Here is an 18,140-nt window from a genome sequence, read left to right as displayed (position 1 = left end):
TCTCCACCCCCGCCCCCCCCCACCCCATCCATACTTTGGTGAGGGTAGCTAAATCGTACACAGGCAGGGGCAGAGAACAGGGTAATTCACTTGATAAATGTCAACTGAAATGAAGCTATCAGCTGAAAGCAATTTCCCAGGCTGTGTCGCGGGCCAGAGACGGCCTCCATCCATCATCCAGCCCTGTTTAAGGCCAAGGTACACAATGGTCCCAAATGACTGACATATGGACACCCCTACACACCCCAAACCTGCCATTACCCAAATGTTGGCACTCCTCCTTCTCCTCTTATACCTCGAAACTCCTTATTCCTCCACTATCTCCTCAACCACCTCCTCCAACACTGCTTTCCCATCTTCTACTTTTAACTGCTCCACCTTCTCCTGCTCCTCCTCTAAACCTCACTCTCTTCACCATCTCTATATCCACCACTTCCTCCTCTGCAACCACCGCCCTCTTTCTGGTGTTTTCCCCCCCACAACTCCAGCGAAGCCATTAGAGAGCCAGCTAGACCGAGAGAGGACCAGGCCAAGTGAGCCAAGCCCCGGAGCCTAATGGATGGCTGTGGTTGCAGGGCTTATTATGGTCTGTTCGCAGGAAAGGAACATTATCACTCCAGCTAATGGGGGAGACATGTGACTCACATGAAAGACCAGAGAAGAAGAGAAAACAGAAGAAGAGAGATGACACAGGGTACAAAGCACTGTTCCAGTAATGGCCACCATCAATAACATGCCCACTTTTATTGTGTGTTTACGTTTGGGTAGCTCGTGGATCAATCCTCACACAAACGGAAAAAAGGGGACGGGGGGGGAGGACGAATCAGGGCTTCTTTTCTTCTTCTGGAGTAGCTGCCCCCCTTTTATCATCGAATGTGAAACAAATGTTTGGCAACCCGTTAAGGCTATCTAAGCTCCTTCAACACTGGAAGACCACGAGACTCCATAACTCCACCCAAGGAAGCCACAGCCAACGTTTACATCCAGAGGGCTGCCTTGTAACATAAACAAACGACTCTCGTGGCTTCAGTTTGATTAGCAGGAGGCTCCCAGGACCCATTAAAAGCCCATCGCAGCCTGGGTATGTTTGTTTGGAGACCAGGGAATGGAGGCAATCGACAGGCACTGTCGTGCCATGCCAACTGATGTTTACGCATCACCAACTAAACACACAAATATAACATTGAACAGGGAGGGTGCCAGCCTAGCTAATAATGCATCACAAAGAGACAGTGCCAGGCTACCCAATACGGCATACACAGTCTGTGCCAAGCTAGCTAACACAGCATCGACATGGACGGTGCCAGACTAGCTAAAACAGCACAGACGCAGCTTCTCTGACAAAAATGTGTTTACTATAACTAAGCAGGAGGGTGGGTAGTCACCATTGTGTGGATTTCTTAAACCTCTATTCACGTTTTCATGGTGACACTTCTGATATCACCAGGTATCACCTTTAATCACTTGGTATGGTTGGTACAAACCCTTATCAAATGTAAGAAACTTTTTCCTTCTGCTTGTGTCGCGGCACCTGCAGTTCCTTGGTCTTGGTGTGTGTGTGTTTCAGCTAAGCAGTTCCTTGGTCTTGGTGTGTGTGTGTGTTTCAGCTAAGCAGCTCCTTGGTCTTGGTGGCCAGCTGTTTGTCGATGTCTGCTGCATAGCTGTCGGCCATTTGCTGAAGCTGACAATGGAAAAGGAGAGACCAATTGGTAAGGTTTACACACACACACACACACACACAGTGTGTACCTGTTTCTCGATGAGGTGCAGCGTGTCCTCGGAGGTGCTCTCCTTGGACTTCTTCACGTGGGTGACGGCTGCAGACCGCAGCCTCCTCACAGACTCCTTGGCCTTGTGGCCGAACTGTTTCGCCAGCTTGGCGAGATTCTCCCGGTGCTCCCGTGTCACTCTGTGGAGAGCGGGCAAGCGCACACACACACACACACACACACAAATGACTTTTAGGTACTGCTCTTGAAATAGTTCAGTCAGCGTTTCTGTATGGCTTCCCAGCTATCTGCATCCAGACAGGTCAGTCAGGCTGTCGGCAAGTTTGTTTTCTGTATCTGGTGGAACTCTTTGCCTTCTCTCTCTCTCTCTCTCTCTCTCTCTCTCTCTCTCTCTCTCTCTCTCTCTCTCCTTAATTGCCACGTTCTGTCTGGAGACTATTTGCAAACAATCCAAGTGTGCCTGTCTATTTACCGCAAACAATAATGCTTAATTACTGACTCTCAGCCAATCAAGCCACTCGCTCTCTTTGGAGATGCAAATGTGCTTTGCGTGCCGAGGCTGATTGTAGGGTAGGGGCGTCCATCCGCCTCGCCTCCCCGCCCCTCCCTCTGCCAAGCAAACACCTGCTGCTGTCTGCCTCTGTACGGTCAGTCTGCCTGTCTACGTTCAGTCTGTCTGCCGTTCAGTCTGTCTGTCTGTCTGTCTGCCTGTCTGTCGTTCAGTCTGTCTGTCTGCCTGCCTGTCGTTCAGTCTGTCTGTCTGTCGTTAAGTCTGTCTGTCTGTCGTTCAGTCTGTCTGTCTGCCTGCCTGTCTGTCGTTCAGTCTGTCTGTCTGTCTGTCGTTCAGTCTGTCTGTCTGTCGTTCAGTCTGTCTGTCTGTCTGTCGTTCAGTCTGTCTGTCTGTCTGTCTGCCTGTCTGTCGTTCAGTCTGTCTGTAGTTCAGTCTGTATGTCTGTCGTTCAGTCTGTCTGTCTGTCTGCCTGTCGTTCAGTCTGTCTGTCTGCCTGTCTGTCGTTCAGTCTGTCTGTCTGTCCTTCCGTCTGCTGCTGTGACGGAAACGTTCTGAGGATGTTGTTCCTTCCTCCCTGTGTGTGTGGATGTGTGTGTGTGCACAAGTGTGCGCGTGTCTTACTTGGGAATAGGCACCCTGATGATGGTCCCTTCCACTTCAGGGTTGAGTTTCATGCTGCTCTCTCTGAGGGCACGGGTGGCAGCAGCTGTGGCCTGGGGGAATGGGACACACACACACACAGAGTTAATGACTACCAGCTGGGGCCACCGCCAATAACTTCACCTGAAGACCCCCCAGCCCCTGTCAACCCCCCCCCCCTCCATTCCAATTCTCTGCTTGTCCCTCAGCAGCACCAGAAGGCCCAGATCTAGACCTGGGGCCACAGCCTGCCTTTGATCCAGACCTTAAGAGCAGGGGTGGGCTGGCCAACATCTCTCTAACCAGCCCACTCTGGATGAGGATAGGGGTTCATAGGTGAAGGTTAAGAGTAAAAGGGTGGGGGGGTGGGGTCTGCCACAGAGGGTGTATCTCCTTGGTGTGTGTGTGTGGGGGTGGGGGGGGGGGGTGTAGTGAGAGCAGGTCAGGGTTGGGGGTATTTGAGGGAGGGGCAGCACAGTGGTGTGGAAGTGCCGCAGGTCCTGTCAGAGAAAGGCCCCCTGGAACAGAGCTGTACATCCCCCCCCCCCCCCCCAAATGCACTGTGTGTGTGTGTAGGAGGGGGGGCTGTCCTAGGGATGTGTGGGTCACAACAGAGTATCAGAGGACACGTGTCTCTACACAACCAGCGGACCGTCTAGCGACGCTCCAGCTGAACCTGACGTCTCACTCAGGCCTCCTCTCGGCTGCAGCTGCGTGGCTCCGACCCTCAGCGCTCAGGGTGAAAACATGCAAATACGGGATCTGACAACGAGCATATTGCATTCCCTTCCTTCACTTCCCCTTTCGTTCATTCTCTTTTTCTTTCTTCCTTTCTTTCTCTCTCGCCCTCCACTCTCTCTTTCTCCTCCTTTACTAATGTGTCCACTTCCTGGTCTCTTCCACTGGGAGATGTAGTTGGCAGGCAGATAAAAGGAAGGATTATTTGTATGTATTAATGCAGGAGACCTTTGTCTGTTTAATACTTCCCTATACCCCCCCCCCACACACACACACACACACACACACACACACACACACACACACACACACACACACACCCCCAGCCTCCCTCTCAGGTTCCTGTGTGAACTCTAGGATGATCGATCCAGGCCATGCCTCAGTTTGATTGGTCCCTGCATCAAATTCATCATCACAGCTATTTCCCAACCTCTCCGCCGGTTCTTGAAATACAAAAAAAGGGAAAAAAGAAGAAAAAAGAAAGGTTGGAATCCTGTGGAAACAGCAGACTTGTTCTGGTTAATATGCTGGAAACAGTGGAATTAGACTGCGGTCCCACATCAAACACACCAGCACAGTTCAAAGTGGGGGAAGAGAAGTGGATGAGGAGGGGGTTGTTGGGGGGGGGGGAGGATGGAGGAGAGGGGCACCTAAAGAAAACACCTTGTTAATGTACCACACAAGCATTTTGCTCTCCTCTCCCTCCATCCCCCAGACCTGTGTGGTAATGAAGGCTGCGTCTCAGGAGAAGTCCCAGGGGGGTGGAGTTAACACTCTTCCTCTTAATTAATGGAGCAACAACAGTGGGGTAATGGATTGGGTTCATTAAAGGCCTATTAGCTCAGGTGGCTGTGTGCTCACCTCCGGACTTGAGAGGGCCTGCACTGTACTGATACTTGAGGTACACTTGATTTGGTGTTGGTGAGTGCCAGAACAGTGTCCGCACAAGTTCTTTGGGTGCATTTGATATAGTGGCGTTGTTATGAATCCATTAAATCATTTGGAACGTGCGACGAAAAAAATGAGTACAGGCTACAAGAAATAAAGAGGGGAGCAAAGACAAGAAAGAGAAAAAAGGGTGAGTGATAAATGAAAGAGCCCTTCCTGCTACCCCGGGGGTATGATGATGTCATTTCCTGCTGGTGACAGCTAGCCCCGCCTCTCGTAGAACAAAGGCCAGACTGGACCAGAACCATCTATCAGCTTGGCTGGACCAGGCCGCTCCAGTTACCCTGCCAGAGAGATCTATGGTCTTGCTGTAGGGATCGGAGTGTGTATATGTGTGTGTGTGTGTATGAATTGTGTAACATTGCCTTCAGTCCCAAATGTGACACCCTGTGATAAAAAGGGCAGAGGGGGGTGACAGAGAGGTGAGAGAGGAGGGGTGAGAGAGAGGGGTGATAGAGACAGATCGGGGTGAGAAAAAGGGGGAGGGAAGGGGGAGAGAGTGTAGTGTAGTGTGGTGTGTGTGTGTGTTTGTGTGTGTGGTTGTCTGACCTCTGGGAAGCCGGTCATGTTGACCATGATGAGCTGAGGAGACTTCATGGAGATCTGGCCCAGCTGGTTGAGAGGGAACTTCCCATCCTTGGTGGTCACCACGATGTGGTCCAGGGCTCCTGAGGAACATCACACACACACCAGTCAGAGGTCTGCTCTACCTGTCACTGTGTGCACCCAGGGTCATGGAACTCCTCTACCTCTCCTCTCTTCTCCTCTCTCCTTTCCTCTCCTCCTCTGGTTAACCTCAAATGCTGCCGTTTCCTCACTCCACAACTCTGTCTTACATCAACTCCATCATCGCTGGCAAGCAAAGGGTGTGTGTGTGCATGTGTGCAAAGGTTTTGGATAACGGAGGGTGAGCCAATTCTGCAGTCTCTCACCGACCTTCGCATTCAGAGGAACAGAAAATCCAAAAATACAACCCCTTGACTAGACGGAACTACCAAGAACCAGGAACCAGAACCAGTCTGTCAGCTCTCTACCCGTCTCTCTTCCGGTTCTCGTCTGTCCATGTTACCTGAGCCCTGGCGTGTGCCGCCACATCTGCTAACACTCCCAGAGGGCACACAGCTACTTCCTCCCGTGCGGAGCACGCGATTGGCTGAGAGGCCATTAGGCAAAGGGCTCTCTTCCTGGTCAGGGAAGCCCACTGACAGACACAGAGAAAGGGCTTAGAAGACTGAGGAGAGCCTCTCCTTCCTCTCCAGCAGGCTGATACAGGGTGGAACACAACCCTTTCTTAGGTCACCCTGAGGCCTGGTGTAACCATGGAGATAAGAGTTCATTCAGAGGGAGAGGCTGAGGGGCAGGCCATAATACTATGTGTCTTCCAGGACAGTGGGACTAGGTCAGGGCATCAGTGCTCTCTGCACATCCATCCTCACACACACACACACATCCATCCTCACACACACACAGTCTCTACACACCCACCCTCGCGATCTCTCTTTCTCTTTTATAAGACCCAGATGAGGTCATCATGGAACAGACAAACTAATGATGATGTCATTCCGTTCCTCCATCTCATCCCTCCATCCTGTTTCCTTGTCAGCCCTGAGTCCCCCTGCTTCCCTTTACTACTGGGCCTCTGGACCGAGGAGGAAAGGCTGCAGGGATGAGGGAAGGATGCAGCAATAAGTAACAGTCAGGAGAGATAGTGGGGCCCAAGTATGGGCTGAGAAGGGAACAAAGCGATGAGGGAGGGCGTGTGTGTGTGTGTGTGTGTGTGGGGGGGGGGGGGGGTATATGGAGGAAGAGGAGGGGGAAGTGAGGGGCCTTCTCTAATCTGGGTTGGGGCAGTTTCTGTTTCCTCTCCTAAACTTTGGTACGGGCCAGAGGAGTGGGGGAGGGGGCATGGGGTGACCTGGATGTAGTTCAGGAAGCAGGGGTCAGTGAGAGGTCAAGAGTCAGGGTTCACTACCCCCCTCAGGCCCTGTGTCAGAGAGAGTGAACACAGGGATTCACTCTCTCTTTCACTCGACCAGGTAAACAGTAGGAGAAGGAGAGAGAGAGACCTGGAGAGGTTCTGATGCTGAGGTTGCGGCTGAAGTCATCCTTCAGTGAAGTAAGGACAGCCTCCAAGTCCTCCTTCACTTTCTCCAGGTTGATGATGTCATCAACCAGCGCCGCGTTGATGTTCACTTTTGCCGGTTGAGCCTTGGCCTTCGCTGAGGGGAAGAAACAAACACACACAGTAGCTGCCTTACTTGGGTTCAAATCCTCACCAAGGCCTCCTACCCTACTCAGATGTCCAGAGCCACCGCCAGCAACGCCACATCTGCTCAGCTGAGAGGAAGCTCAAGGCCACTCACCTTTGCTTTTCTTGGTGGCGTAGAGACGCAAGCAGGGGGCTTGGGGGAGGGTGGGGATGTGGTGCCTGGGCTGGGGCTGGAGCAGGTAGGGGACCCTGGAGGACACGGCCAGAGGAGCCCTCAAGAGGGGCCCCAGGGAGCGACACAGCCCCGGACGGAGCAGGCCCAGCTGACTCAAAGCCATATCTGAACACACACACACAGAGGTGGAAATTACTAAACAGTTTGGTGACCACTAAATGATCTATTCCAAGCTTATCGAAGTGTGTCACAGTATATTCTAACAGTAACCAATGAGGTTAGGAAACCCGTTATCATATTTATAGTGGTAGGCGTCCGTCAACATAACAGTTGAGAATATGTTGTGGTAGTGGAACATTTCAGTCACCAGGGGGCAGTACCAACATCTACCAGGAGTCAAGATTAACAACAGTTTAACATGGCATTTGGCTACATCCAATCCTTTTTGTTCCTAACCAACAAACACTGCAAAACCAAAATCCCATAACCACTGACGGTTTCCTAAGAAACAGAGTTTTCAGCCGTAGTTGGGAGAGCTTTTAAAGTCCTTCTGTCACACTCCCTCCTACCTCCACGCAACAATGCATTCCTCAAGGGGAACTCCAGAGACGAGTAACACACATTAACTCACTCCCATCCAACCACCCACCTCACCTCCTCGTATCCATGAGCGAGCCTAGCTGAACCGTACCATTCACAGGCAGCAGGCTTGAACAGCCCAGCCATGTATATTGGCTAGGCTGAACCTTCTATTGTGCATGATGAATTTACACTCTCCATGCTGTTGGTAGGAGCAGGGCGCTAAACTATCACACAGGTGGACGTGACAACATCAGGGTCTCTCCCTCCCACTGGGCCGAGACTGCTTTGTGCTACATGAGGTATCACAATAGCCACGCACGCACAATATTTACAATCTGCACTCTACAGTATCAATACTATGTCAACAAAGCCCATTCAACCACTTTCTGAAGGCAACCTCTGGTTGTGATAGCATCACTCCTACATATAAGCTAACACCAGGCCGACTGAAAGAGACAGCTGGTTGAGTTGGGGGGGATCTAAACTGATAAGCATGTCTGTTTATGTGTGTGTGTGTGTGTGTGTGTGTGCGTGCGTGCGTGTGTCAAACAGAGGAATCTGTGCGGTGCTGAAGGAGGGGAGGGGAGATGAGATGACGGCTGTCTTTACACAGGACGTGAAGCAGAGAGACTGCTGCCCAGGTGCTCTGCGAGGTACACACAGCTTGCTGTTTGTTACTTCAGAAACAGGCTGCAGTCATGCTCCTCCTCACTCCAGTTAACATGTAGACATCACTATGCCTTATCAGTACTGAGTAAAATAATATACGTCTACAAGCAGGGTTTTCCTTTAAACTGAATACGATTACCGAAAGTTCCTATAATTAATTTGATATCTAGAACAGTTCATTCACAGATTAAGAGTTTAAGAGACATATGAAGAGATAAAATGTTGTTGTTTTTCTTAAAGCATAACTGTGATAAGGAAGGTCGACATTGGCATTGGCTAATGTAAATACGTCAGAATTTGGAATTTAAATTTGTATCCTCGGGACACCTCCACAGTAGCTATGCATCAATAAACAGTTAACCGTTTTATATTTACACCTTATACACTTACTTTTGCATACACCGTCCTCAGAGAAGCATGGTAGTGAAGAACATTGGAAACGCTGCAATGTACAATGACACATGCGTTAAACGTCATCAACTTTCAACCATATGTAGGTATTCATTTTCAAATATTTTTACCCCTGCCGGGTGGAGTTAGTAGCAAAAGCCTATGCAAAAGAAAAAACCCGCCTACGTACCGGGCGGACCTTAAATAAGAAACGAGCGTCCACCACTTGATCGTGTGTAGTACCTCATTACACTGCGCCTTTGTTGATGCTATTCGTTTGGAGCTAGCTAGCTCATTAAAGCTAACTTTAAATAAGATCGAAATGATCGTATATTAAGAACATTAACGGGCATCCACAGAAGCTTGATAACTTTCACGGTATAGCTGAACAATTCTTCAACCAGTCGTTTCAAAAGAGCAGGTAAACTCAAAGCATAGCTTGCTAAACGAACGCTATTTGCGTTAGAGCTAGCTGGTTGAACCAATGTATGGTAGTACAGTCATCAATAAGTTAAAAACAAGCGTATTTTTTACTCAATTTACCGCTATATAATTATCGATACAAAATGGAACACCTAGATAACTTACAATAGCTCTATTTTGAATGCTACCCGATTGTTTACACAGTGTGGACTGTAAACAGTAGCTTACTACAGCAAACTCATCGTGACTACACAGACCTCGGTTGTAAGTATGGATACATTGTTAAAGCTTGTCTAGCTAGCAAACTATATTTACAGAATAAGATATAGGCCTAATGTAATCTAGCTATATACATAGGTAATACGTCAGCTGTGTTAAATCCGTTACCTAATAAGGATATTGCCTTTAAAATATGAATGATCGTCTAATAAATTGTACACGTCCTTTTTTCTCGTCACAGACATCCATGTCGGCAGCGGATACAGTGGAGAATGCCTCCATCTTATCGGAGAGCGTGGCTCACGAGGGAAACCGCCTGTGGATCGGTAACATCGACCCTAAGATCACTGAGTGAGTGAATGTCTCTCCCGGTCCACCATCTCTCTGCTCAACTAAGAGGCTGGGGTTCACCTGACTATTCGAATCATTGCAGCCAATTAGGCCTTATGTGTATAGGTTACCGATAACTATACAGTCAAGAGGGAAAGGTAATGGTTGTGCATTTGCTGGGCTGATCTTGCTGTAAGTAACAACATGGTTTTAAACGGTTTTTCCCAGCAATTGTTATCCTCCCTGTAGACCACATCTCCCTGTATTAACATGGCAGTAAATATACTGGACCCATCGTATCTATGTGTCAAGGTATGCTGTTGCTCATCTGGATAATACAGCCTTTTTTGACTCCGGTAATGAAAGTTGGTTATGTGTAGCCCAGTATCTGAGACCAATGGGGAGGTGCCTTTGAGTGAGAAAGCAGCCTCGCAGCTCTGAGGGGTGAAGTGCGATCTGCAAACTCTGTTCCAGATCCAGCTTCTGCTGCTGGTTTCCCTGGTGATTGATTAGCCGCGGCGTCTGCGCGAGCTGGAGAATGAGCAGGCGAGGCCGGGCGTGTGAAAGAGAGGCAGTGAGGCATGGAGACCTGCTCTGCCGAGGGGCGGCCCTCATCCCTCACTCACCTGGTCTGTTTACCTGCTCTCTGTCAGCCTGTATCTGGGGCGGGCTGGGGGGAGGGGAGGGAGGGATGGAGGAGGAGAGGGGGGGGGGAGGCACATGCATAGATTGGCCCGCGGGGGCTCCTGGAGAATGTATGGTTTACCCTGGCCGGGCGTCTAGACAGGCGTTTCCTTCCCCTCTCCCGCTCTGTTTTCCTTTAAATAACCTGGTTGAGTGAGAACAACAGCCATGCCTACAGGCTGGTGGTGGGGAGATTAATTATCTGGCTCGTAGGGAGTGTTTGTTGTAGCCGGTCAGGGCAGCCCTGTTGCCGTGTAGAGCCCTCGCTCTCAACGTAATGTGGGGAGAGTGTGAGTGTGTGTGTGTGTGTGAGAGAGAGAGTAATTGCTTTAGATGGAGAGAGTGTGTGTGTGTGTGTGTGGTGGGGGGAGGGGGGGGGTGGTGGTCAGTGGAAAAGAAAAAAGTGAGTTTTGTGTTTGGTAAGTGTTGGCACACCTACAGACTAGCCTACAGCCTTTTGTTTAAGGAGAATTCAGTAATGGAGAAACTAAGCTGTGATTTCTAATTTGGTGGTTAATGTGGATTCTCTGCCAAAGTGATGGATTGTGGGTAGAGGAGGAGATACATAGGGGGCTGGGTTAGGGACGATGAGGGGGGGGGGGGGTGAAGTATAAAGGAGAGAGAGAGAGAGAGAGCGAGAGAGAGAGAGAGAGAGAGAGAGAGAGAGAGAGAGAGAGAGAGAGAGAGAGAGAGAGAGAGAGAGAGAGAGAGAGAGAGAGGGGGGGGGGTCGCAGCAGTAGCCATCGATCACCCCGTCCTCTGGGAAGGGCAGCTGGAAGATGCCCCCAAGGCCTTTGGCAGTGACAGGACTCTGGATCCTGGAAAATATCCTACTTCCACCAGATGGTGTCTAAACTAGATCTCTCTCTCGTTCTCTCTCTCTCTCTCTCTCGTTCTCTCTCCCCCCCCTCCATCCTGCCCTCTCCCATTCTCCTAACCCTATAAAAGAGAGCCTCCTGAGTAGGCTCTGATATGCTCCAGCCTCTCTGAGCACTCTGTACACTGGAAAACAACTCTGGCTCACCCACCCAGGTTTAACAACCCCCTGGAGAGATGCATTGTGGTACTGTACCCCCCCCCCACACACACACACACACACACACGCTATCAACTCCTCAATCTCTACCAGTGCAGGAAGACCCCCTGTTCTTGCCTGGGGAGGGAGTGCTGAGGGAGGGTCTGGAAAGTGAGACACTCTCCTTGGGCCAGAGCCCCAGGGACTCTTGGGGGGGAAGACATTAACACCCCCCCCTCCTGGACCCCCCCCCCCCTCCTGGACCCCCCCCCCCCCCTCCCGGACACCCCCAGCCCCCCCCCCCCCCTCCCCACTACCGCAGAACTCTCTTGACTCCCTGCTCTCTAGGATTAAAAATAACTGTTGGGACAAAACAATAAAAGCCAAACATCTCTGGAAGTCTTGGACAAGGCTATTCCCAGGCTGGTGGACCAGAACAAAAGGAGACGACTCCAACTAGCACCGTGTTTTCAATTAGCAAGAAAGCAAACCATTTCTTGTGACAGGCTTATTATGAATATTATTATGATTTACGATTGTTGAAGACCACAGGTTGAGCTTTGGTGACCAGGAGCCTCATTTATAAAGTGTGTGCGTACACACAAAGAAACAGGCATGCGCAACCTTCTACGCACAAGACGGCATGTGAAAACAGAACTTGCCGTGAGACTGCGCACATTCCCACGACAGCTGTAGAACATGCGGATGCACATTCTGAAGAGGAAAAATGTTGCGTGTGAAATAGTGACACTGTGTGACTGGGCGCAAAAAACACACTGATATTTGTTCCGAGCAGTCCTGAGCAGTCCTGCTCGTTACTCCCTGCATCTTGTGTTACTGCACAAACATTTTCTTGCACAACTGAATTCATTTGAAGTACAGTTCTCGAAACATTATAGCCACCATTAAAATAAACTGCCATGTTTGTGTTAGTGCTGTGAAGGAACAAGGTACATCTTCTCACATCAGATTCTATGAAGTAGGTATTTTTACAAATACTCTAATATAGTCGTACGTCAGTATTAGTCATTTCCCGTCAATATGACCTGTGTGACTTGGTTTGGCGTAAATAAAACTTCTCCTTGGATGCACACAGGGAGGAGATGATGAATTCCATTCCTGTATCATATGTGATGGTTATCAGGGTTTTGACACCCATCCCTAAATGAGTTTCACAAGTTTGGCGCGGTGTGGGTTCCAGGGCCCTGCTCGTCATGTCACAGGTGTTTAGGTAGCGCTCACGTGAGGTGATGGGATGAGGTAATGGCGTGCGTGCGACGGTGTGCGTGCAATGCCATGTACTGACATTCTATGTGTGGTGTTTGGCTCGGACATCAGAGGGAATCAGTCTGCTCTTCTGCGTAAACACATTCGCAACATTCGCGCGCGCGCGCGCACACACACGCACACCCTGCATGCACGGCTGGCTGTGAATGTTGTCGACATAGACGCATGAAAACGACAGCTTCTTGTTCAGACGGCTCCCCTTCTACCCAGCTTGCTTCATGCTCACACACACATGCTCACACACACGCTCACACTCACTCATGTCATGAATACCTCCAGTACGTTTCTCACCCCTCACCCCAGAACGACCAGTGTACAGTAATTAATAATATTTATACTTCCTGGAGGCGGAGGTGACAATGAACCCTCCGTCGGTTACCACGGACACCACCTCTCTCACACAATTCGTTTCCCACGGCAACCAGCGGCCAAGCAGCCAAAGCAACGGAGTGTGTGTGTGGGTGGTGTGTGTGTGTTGGTGGTGTGTGTGTGTGCTGCCCGGGGCTCCTGAGGGAGATCTCAGCCTGCTTCCTCTTGTTTTACTTCCTCATTGTGGTCGGCTGCTTCTGTATCCTCTGTATTGTCTTAATGAGAGATTTACTGCAGAGGACGAGGTGTGAGGAGAGCTGTCTACTAACCAGGTCTCCTCTGACACACTGGGTGACACACAACCCACTCTAGACCCTAACCTTGGTCTACACTAAGGTCTAGGGTAAGGTCTAGACTTGCTCTGGATAAGGGCGTCTGCTAAATGACTAAATAAATAAATAGACTAGTCCAACTGTAGCTCCTAACCCTGGTCTGGACTAGTCCCATTCTAGACCGTAACCCTGGTCTAGACCCTAAGAACCATCCAGTAGCATTAGGGTGAAAAGTGGAGATATTGTTCTCAATTATGTTAGCCTTGTGGTTCATTATGATAGCCTTTGCTGGGGTGTTGTGTGATTCTCCTGTTGAGATCCTTGACCTTCCCATCGGCTTCATGCATAGAGCCTGTGCTGATCTGAATGGACTCCTCTTCCCTGTGCTTGTGTGTAGGTACCACCTGGTAAAGCTGCTGGAGAGGTTTGGGAAGGTGAAGCAGTTTGACTTCCTGTTCCACAAGGCAGGTCCTATGGAGGGCCAACCTCGGGGCTACTGCTTTGTCAACTTTCACACCAAAGAGGTACGCCACACACACACACACACTGAGCATCCCTTTTTTTCCAGTTTTTCCAAAGCTAGACCCACGTTGGAACAAGAAAGATAAAACCATGCATTGTTATCTAGAGGTTGTTGAGACTTTCTGGCTTACAGGCTTGTGTGTGTGTGTGTCCTCATTGACTAGTAACAGATAAGGCTCAGAACCCCTTATGATAAGGATCTCTTTCAACTGCCAGTGTGTCAAGTGGGACAGGATGCTGTCCCTGGGGTGTTATTGAGAGGAACTGTGTGTCCATGAGACACGCGCGCACACACACACACCAGGGAGTGTCTGTGTGTGTGTGATCCATCATCAGCTACGATTGTCTCTGTTATCAGGCCATTGTAAGGAATAAGGATATATTGACTGCCCGTGCTATTAAAAGTGATTCATAATTCTGGTGGCTGTGCGCGTAGGAGGCTGAGCGGGCCATCCAGTGTCTGAATGGGAAGCTGGCCCTGTCGAAGAAGCTGGTGGTACGCTGGGCACATACACAGGTAAAGGTGAGTGTCACAGAGCTTTATCCTACCTACCTGTAACACACACACACATGTACGTGCTGGTATGTGGCCTCCCGATGCTAGGTCGAGCCCCCCCCCAACCAGAAGAGGTGCTGTGTCTTCCCAGACTCCGGGCAGTAATAACAGTAGCTAGTCCCACTGCAGTAGCCCTGCCTGTCTCCTAACAATGGGCAGCTGGCCTGTGGAGTAGGGATATCCTGTATGGGGCCGTATCACGCCCCTGTCCCCCTCCTCAACCCCCCCTCCCCCGCCCAGAAGGGGAAAGGGACAGCAGCGGCAGGTCAAGGTTAACTGTGCCGCCTCTTAGACAACAACACTTCTTCCAGCCAAACCCCCCCCCCCGCCATGTGTGTGTCCTCTTCCTGCCTCTTAGCCTGCCTCATAGTCCTGTTCTTATTTTTTTATGCCAATGTTTACAAAACCCTTTCTTCTTAACCTCGGATCCCCTCAGCAAAACCAATATATATCATTTTTATTGACCTCCTCCTTCTTCTTCTCTCCCCAGGTGGTCAGGGCGCGGCTGGTGTGGTGGAGGTTGGAGGGTGGAGGTTGAGAAGGGAGGTTTTGAGAGGAATGAACACGCAGGCTATTGCTGTGCTGTTCGGCTTCTCCCATAATGCCTCAGGGCGAGGATTTGACCAATCATGGCCCTTCTACCTCCTGACCATTGATCTGTCCATGGTGGGACTGTAAGCTAAGGATGCTGATCACTGATTGGTTCAGAGCTGGTTAAATGGTTTCTGTGTGGGAGGAGGCTGCAGTTCATTCTCTGTAAAACAGCTCTCTATCTTATTATGTTGACTGGCCTTACGATGCATTGACCGGTACATTTTCTTCATGTTCTTCATGTTCTTTACTACCTCTGTCTCCATCACTGCCTCTGTCTCCATCACTGCCTCTGTCTCCATCACTGCCTCTGTCTCCATCACTGCCTCTGTCTCCATCACTACCTCTGTCTCCATCACTACCTCTGTCTCCATCACTACCTCTGTCTCCATCACTGCCTCTGTCTCCATCACTGCCTCTGTCACCATCACTACCTCTGTCACCATCACTACCTCTGTCTCCATCACTGCCTCTGTCTCCATCACTACCTCTGTCTCCATCACTACCTCTGTCTCCATCACTACCTCTGTCTCCATCACTGCCTCTGTCTCCATCACTGCCTCTGTCTCCATCACTGCCTCTGTCTCCATCACTACCTCGGTCTCCCCTTATCACTGCTTCTGTTTCTCTGTCTTATTCCATCACTCTGTCTGCCTTTGTCGCCCCACCCTCTCCCATCCCTCTGTTTCCCTCCATCCCTGCAGAGGTTTGAGGGTTTCCGAGGGGACAAGAGCACCCCTGCCAGTCTGGAGCCGTCCTGCAGCTCTGACGACCCTGCGATGCCCACCACTGGCCTCAGGTCTGTCTGCCTGTCAGGCTGCATGCATGCTGGCCATCTGTCTTACTCTGTCCACTTGGCAGTACACTTCAAAACGCTAGAGGAAGAGCTGAAAGATTGAACACAATGCTTCCTTTTTCTCTCCTCCAGCTCTAACAGCTCTAACTCTCTCTTTTTCTCTTGCTCACACCACCCTCCCTCCCCCCCTCCCTCTCTCCCTCCCTCCGTTTCCTCCTAAACAAGCCTCTTCCTCACTCACTCAGTTTAGCACTTCATCCCCACCACTTGCTTTCTCTGAACTCTCTCTCCCTCGCTCACCCTGTCTTTCCCTCTTGGTCTCTTTGTCTCCCTCCCTCCCCCCGGCCTCACTCACTCCCTCCCTGTGTCTCTCTCTTGTCCTCCCTCAGCACGAGTGCTAAGATCCGTGCGATCGAGGCCAAGCTGCAGATGATGGAGGACAACCCCGACGAGGAGTACGCCGGGCCCTCGGCCTACATGTACAACAAGCCTCCGCAGGACAAGAAGTACCAGCAGCACCGCAACAAGCCCTACACCCGCCCCTTCCGCAAGTTCAGGAGATGACCCCCCGGAGACCCCTTGAGACCAGCTCTCTGTCTAGCCAAGAACGTCTCACACTGGCCCTCAGCGCCCGAGCTAATCGCCCCTAGCCCCCCTAGCCTGTGGTCCCAGCCCCTGGTCCTGAGCGCTTACCTCTTCCCCATTTGTGAGTCTTAGCCTTTAAAGCCGCCCCCCCCGCCTCACCCCCAGTCCTTTCTCACTCTCTCTGGTGTGGGTCTCGACAGAACCCTTTAGAGAACAGAATCCTCTACAGAAGAACCCATTAGAGAACCCCCTGCAACCTGAGAAGCCTCTTGCTGTCGGTCTTCTCTCCTGTGTGTCAGCTAGAAAGAGAGGGTGTGTGCTGATGGGCAGCAAAGAGGATGTGTTTTGGTTATCCACTTTTATACAACTTCAGCTAAACTCTTTTAATGGCTGTTCTATGTCGTGTGTACTTTGTCTCTCTGCAATCCTTACTAGTATTTTTGGTCAGTCTCAGTTCCATGTATCCTAGTTGTTTTGTTTGTTTACATATATATTGTATATTGTTCTGAGCATGATCGGAATAACGTCAGCAGCATGGAGAGGCTGGTGGTTTACTGGACAACTGGACAGCAGTCTGGCTTAATGACCACTGGTGGTTGGCTGTGTGTGTGTGTGTGTGTGTGTGTGTGTGTGTGTGTGTGTGTGTGTGTGTGTGTGTGTGTGTGTGTGTGTGTGTGTGTGTGTGTGTGCGTGTGTGCGTGTGTGCGTGTGTGCGTGTGTGCGTGTGTGCGTGTGTGTTTGCGTGTGCGCGTGCGTGAGTGAGCGACTGAGTGAGAGAAAGAAAGAAAGAAAGTGTGTGCACCATAACCATCGTGGTCTGAGGAGACCTCATACTGCCATGGCTACCATGAATCGTTTTTTTTTTTCGTTTTTTTTATCTGAATATTAGTTTTCTATCAGAGTAGTCAATACATTTTCAAACACAGATGTTTAATTTATGATAGGTTTAAATTAGGATGGACAGTCTGCTAAACAGTAGCCTATTAGATCATTGCTGACATCCAGTACATTTTTGTGTTTTACAAATTCCTACATAAAAAATGTTATTAAAACCATATGAAAAAATATTTCGTTTATATTTTATTTTACAATAATTGCATCCAACACGCTCAATGATTTTTCATTGAAAATGTTGGATTAAATCAATCTGCCATGAAGTGTTATATTTGGGTCAAAAGTAATTGAAATGATCACGATTAACCACCGTGCATAAAATGATAAAGCCTTATTTAGAATATGCCACAACTGTCGGAAATCCTGTGAACTGTATGTCTACCGTTATATTGGCGGTTGATGCATAAAGCCATCCACCATCCGTGATGGTTCCGTGATAAAAACGTGTCCACATAGTCCTGAGCATCTAGATGCGTGTGATTTCATCACTTGTTGGTTACCAGCTTCGTCTCATGTCCCCCCTCGCCCTCCCAAATGCGCGTACGGACATGAACAAGACCATGTTACAGCCTGGCGTAAGATTACTTTTTTATGAATATATCGTGGAAACTATATATAAAGTTGTGACTGCTTTTTAACATTTATTTTTTATGTAAGTGGTTCGATCACCAATGCCGAAAGACGTGGTGACAAGGTGTATTTATTAGCCTTGAACGTTTTCCAGGTCTAGTTCTTACCGTATATTTCATATTATTACATCGATAGTCAATTGATTTAAACAACATTGTTTAGGGTCGAAAGGCTATTGATGTAAACAATAATATTACTTTGGTCATGGGCAATTAGGAACAGATTTGTTTATTGTGCAGGGCAGCCCAATTCACATGTAAGTTTGATCTCTTCAATATTCCCAGAAATTATTCAATTGTTCCCAGAAATAACCCCGTTGACCAGCAAGACCATGCAGCCTATAGGGAAAACAAATGTACTGACTTTACATAAAAGA

The 18,140-nt window shown here is 49.6% G+C and overlaps 2 protein-coding genes across 8 annotated transcripts; one reads left to right on the top strand and one right to left on the bottom strand.

Moving 5' to 3' along the window:
• Positions 1-707: 707 nt before the first annotated feature.
• Positions 708-9,520, bottom strand: mrrf (mitochondrial ribosome recycling factor). 4 transcript variants are annotated; one of them, XM_062477726.1, is made up of 9 exons: positions 9,402-9,520; positions 8,592-8,643; positions 6,930-7,115; positions 6,633-6,785; positions 5,116-5,234; positions 2,863-2,954; positions 1,750-1,909; positions 1,601-1,681; positions 708-1,562 (listed from the first exon to the last, which is right to left on the bottom strand). In XM_062477726.1, exons 3-8 carry the CDS (start codon positions 7,111-7,113, stop codon positions 1,604-1,606), a joined length of 786 nt encoding a protein of 261 aa, XP_062333710.1. In that variant the 5' UTR covers positions 7,114-7,115; positions 8,592-8,643; positions 9,402-9,520; the 3' UTR covers positions 708-1,562; positions 1,601-1,603. The 4 variants fall into 4 exon arrangements, with proteins under 4 accessions (XP_062333710.1, XP_062333709.1, XP_062333707.1 ...); XM_062477725.1 differs by having other exon boundaries at positions 1,597-1,681; positions 9,402-9,519; XM_062477723.1 differs by having other exon boundaries at positions 708-1,681; positions 9,402-9,517.
• On the top strand, positions 8,819-17,307 carry rbm18 (RNA binding motif protein 18). Of its 4 annotated transcripts, XM_062477728.1 has the most exons (7): positions 8,820-9,012; positions 9,219-9,278; positions 9,475-9,584; positions 13,588-13,714; positions 14,149-14,235; positions 15,564-15,658; positions 16,045-17,307. In XM_062477728.1, the coding sequence occupies exons 3-7, from the start codon at positions 9,481-9,483 to the stop codon at positions 16,217-16,219; spliced, it is 588 nt and encodes a 195-aa protein (XP_062333712.1). In that variant the 5' UTR covers positions 8,820-9,012; positions 9,219-9,278; positions 9,475-9,480; the 3' UTR covers positions 16,220-17,307. The 4 variants fall into 4 exon arrangements, with proteins under 4 accessions (XP_062333713.1, XP_062333712.1, XP_062333711.1 ...); XM_062477729.1 differs by lacking the exon at positions 9,219-9,278 and having other exon boundaries at positions 8,819-9,012; XM_062477727.1 differs by having other exon boundaries at positions 8,821-9,278.
• Positions 17,308-18,140: the final 833 nt, after the last annotated feature.

Source organism: Osmerus eperlanus, chromosome 14 (genome assembly GCF_963692335.1).
Source record: "Osmerus eperlanus chromosome 14, fOsmEpe2.1, whole genome shotgun sequence".
Taxonomy (NCBI): Eukaryota; Metazoa; Chordata; class Actinopteri; order Osmeriformes; family Osmeridae; genus Osmerus; species Osmerus eperlanus.
The sequence above is the reverse complement of the archived record's forward strand: the minus strand, read 5'-3'. Positions and strand labels throughout refer to the sequence as shown.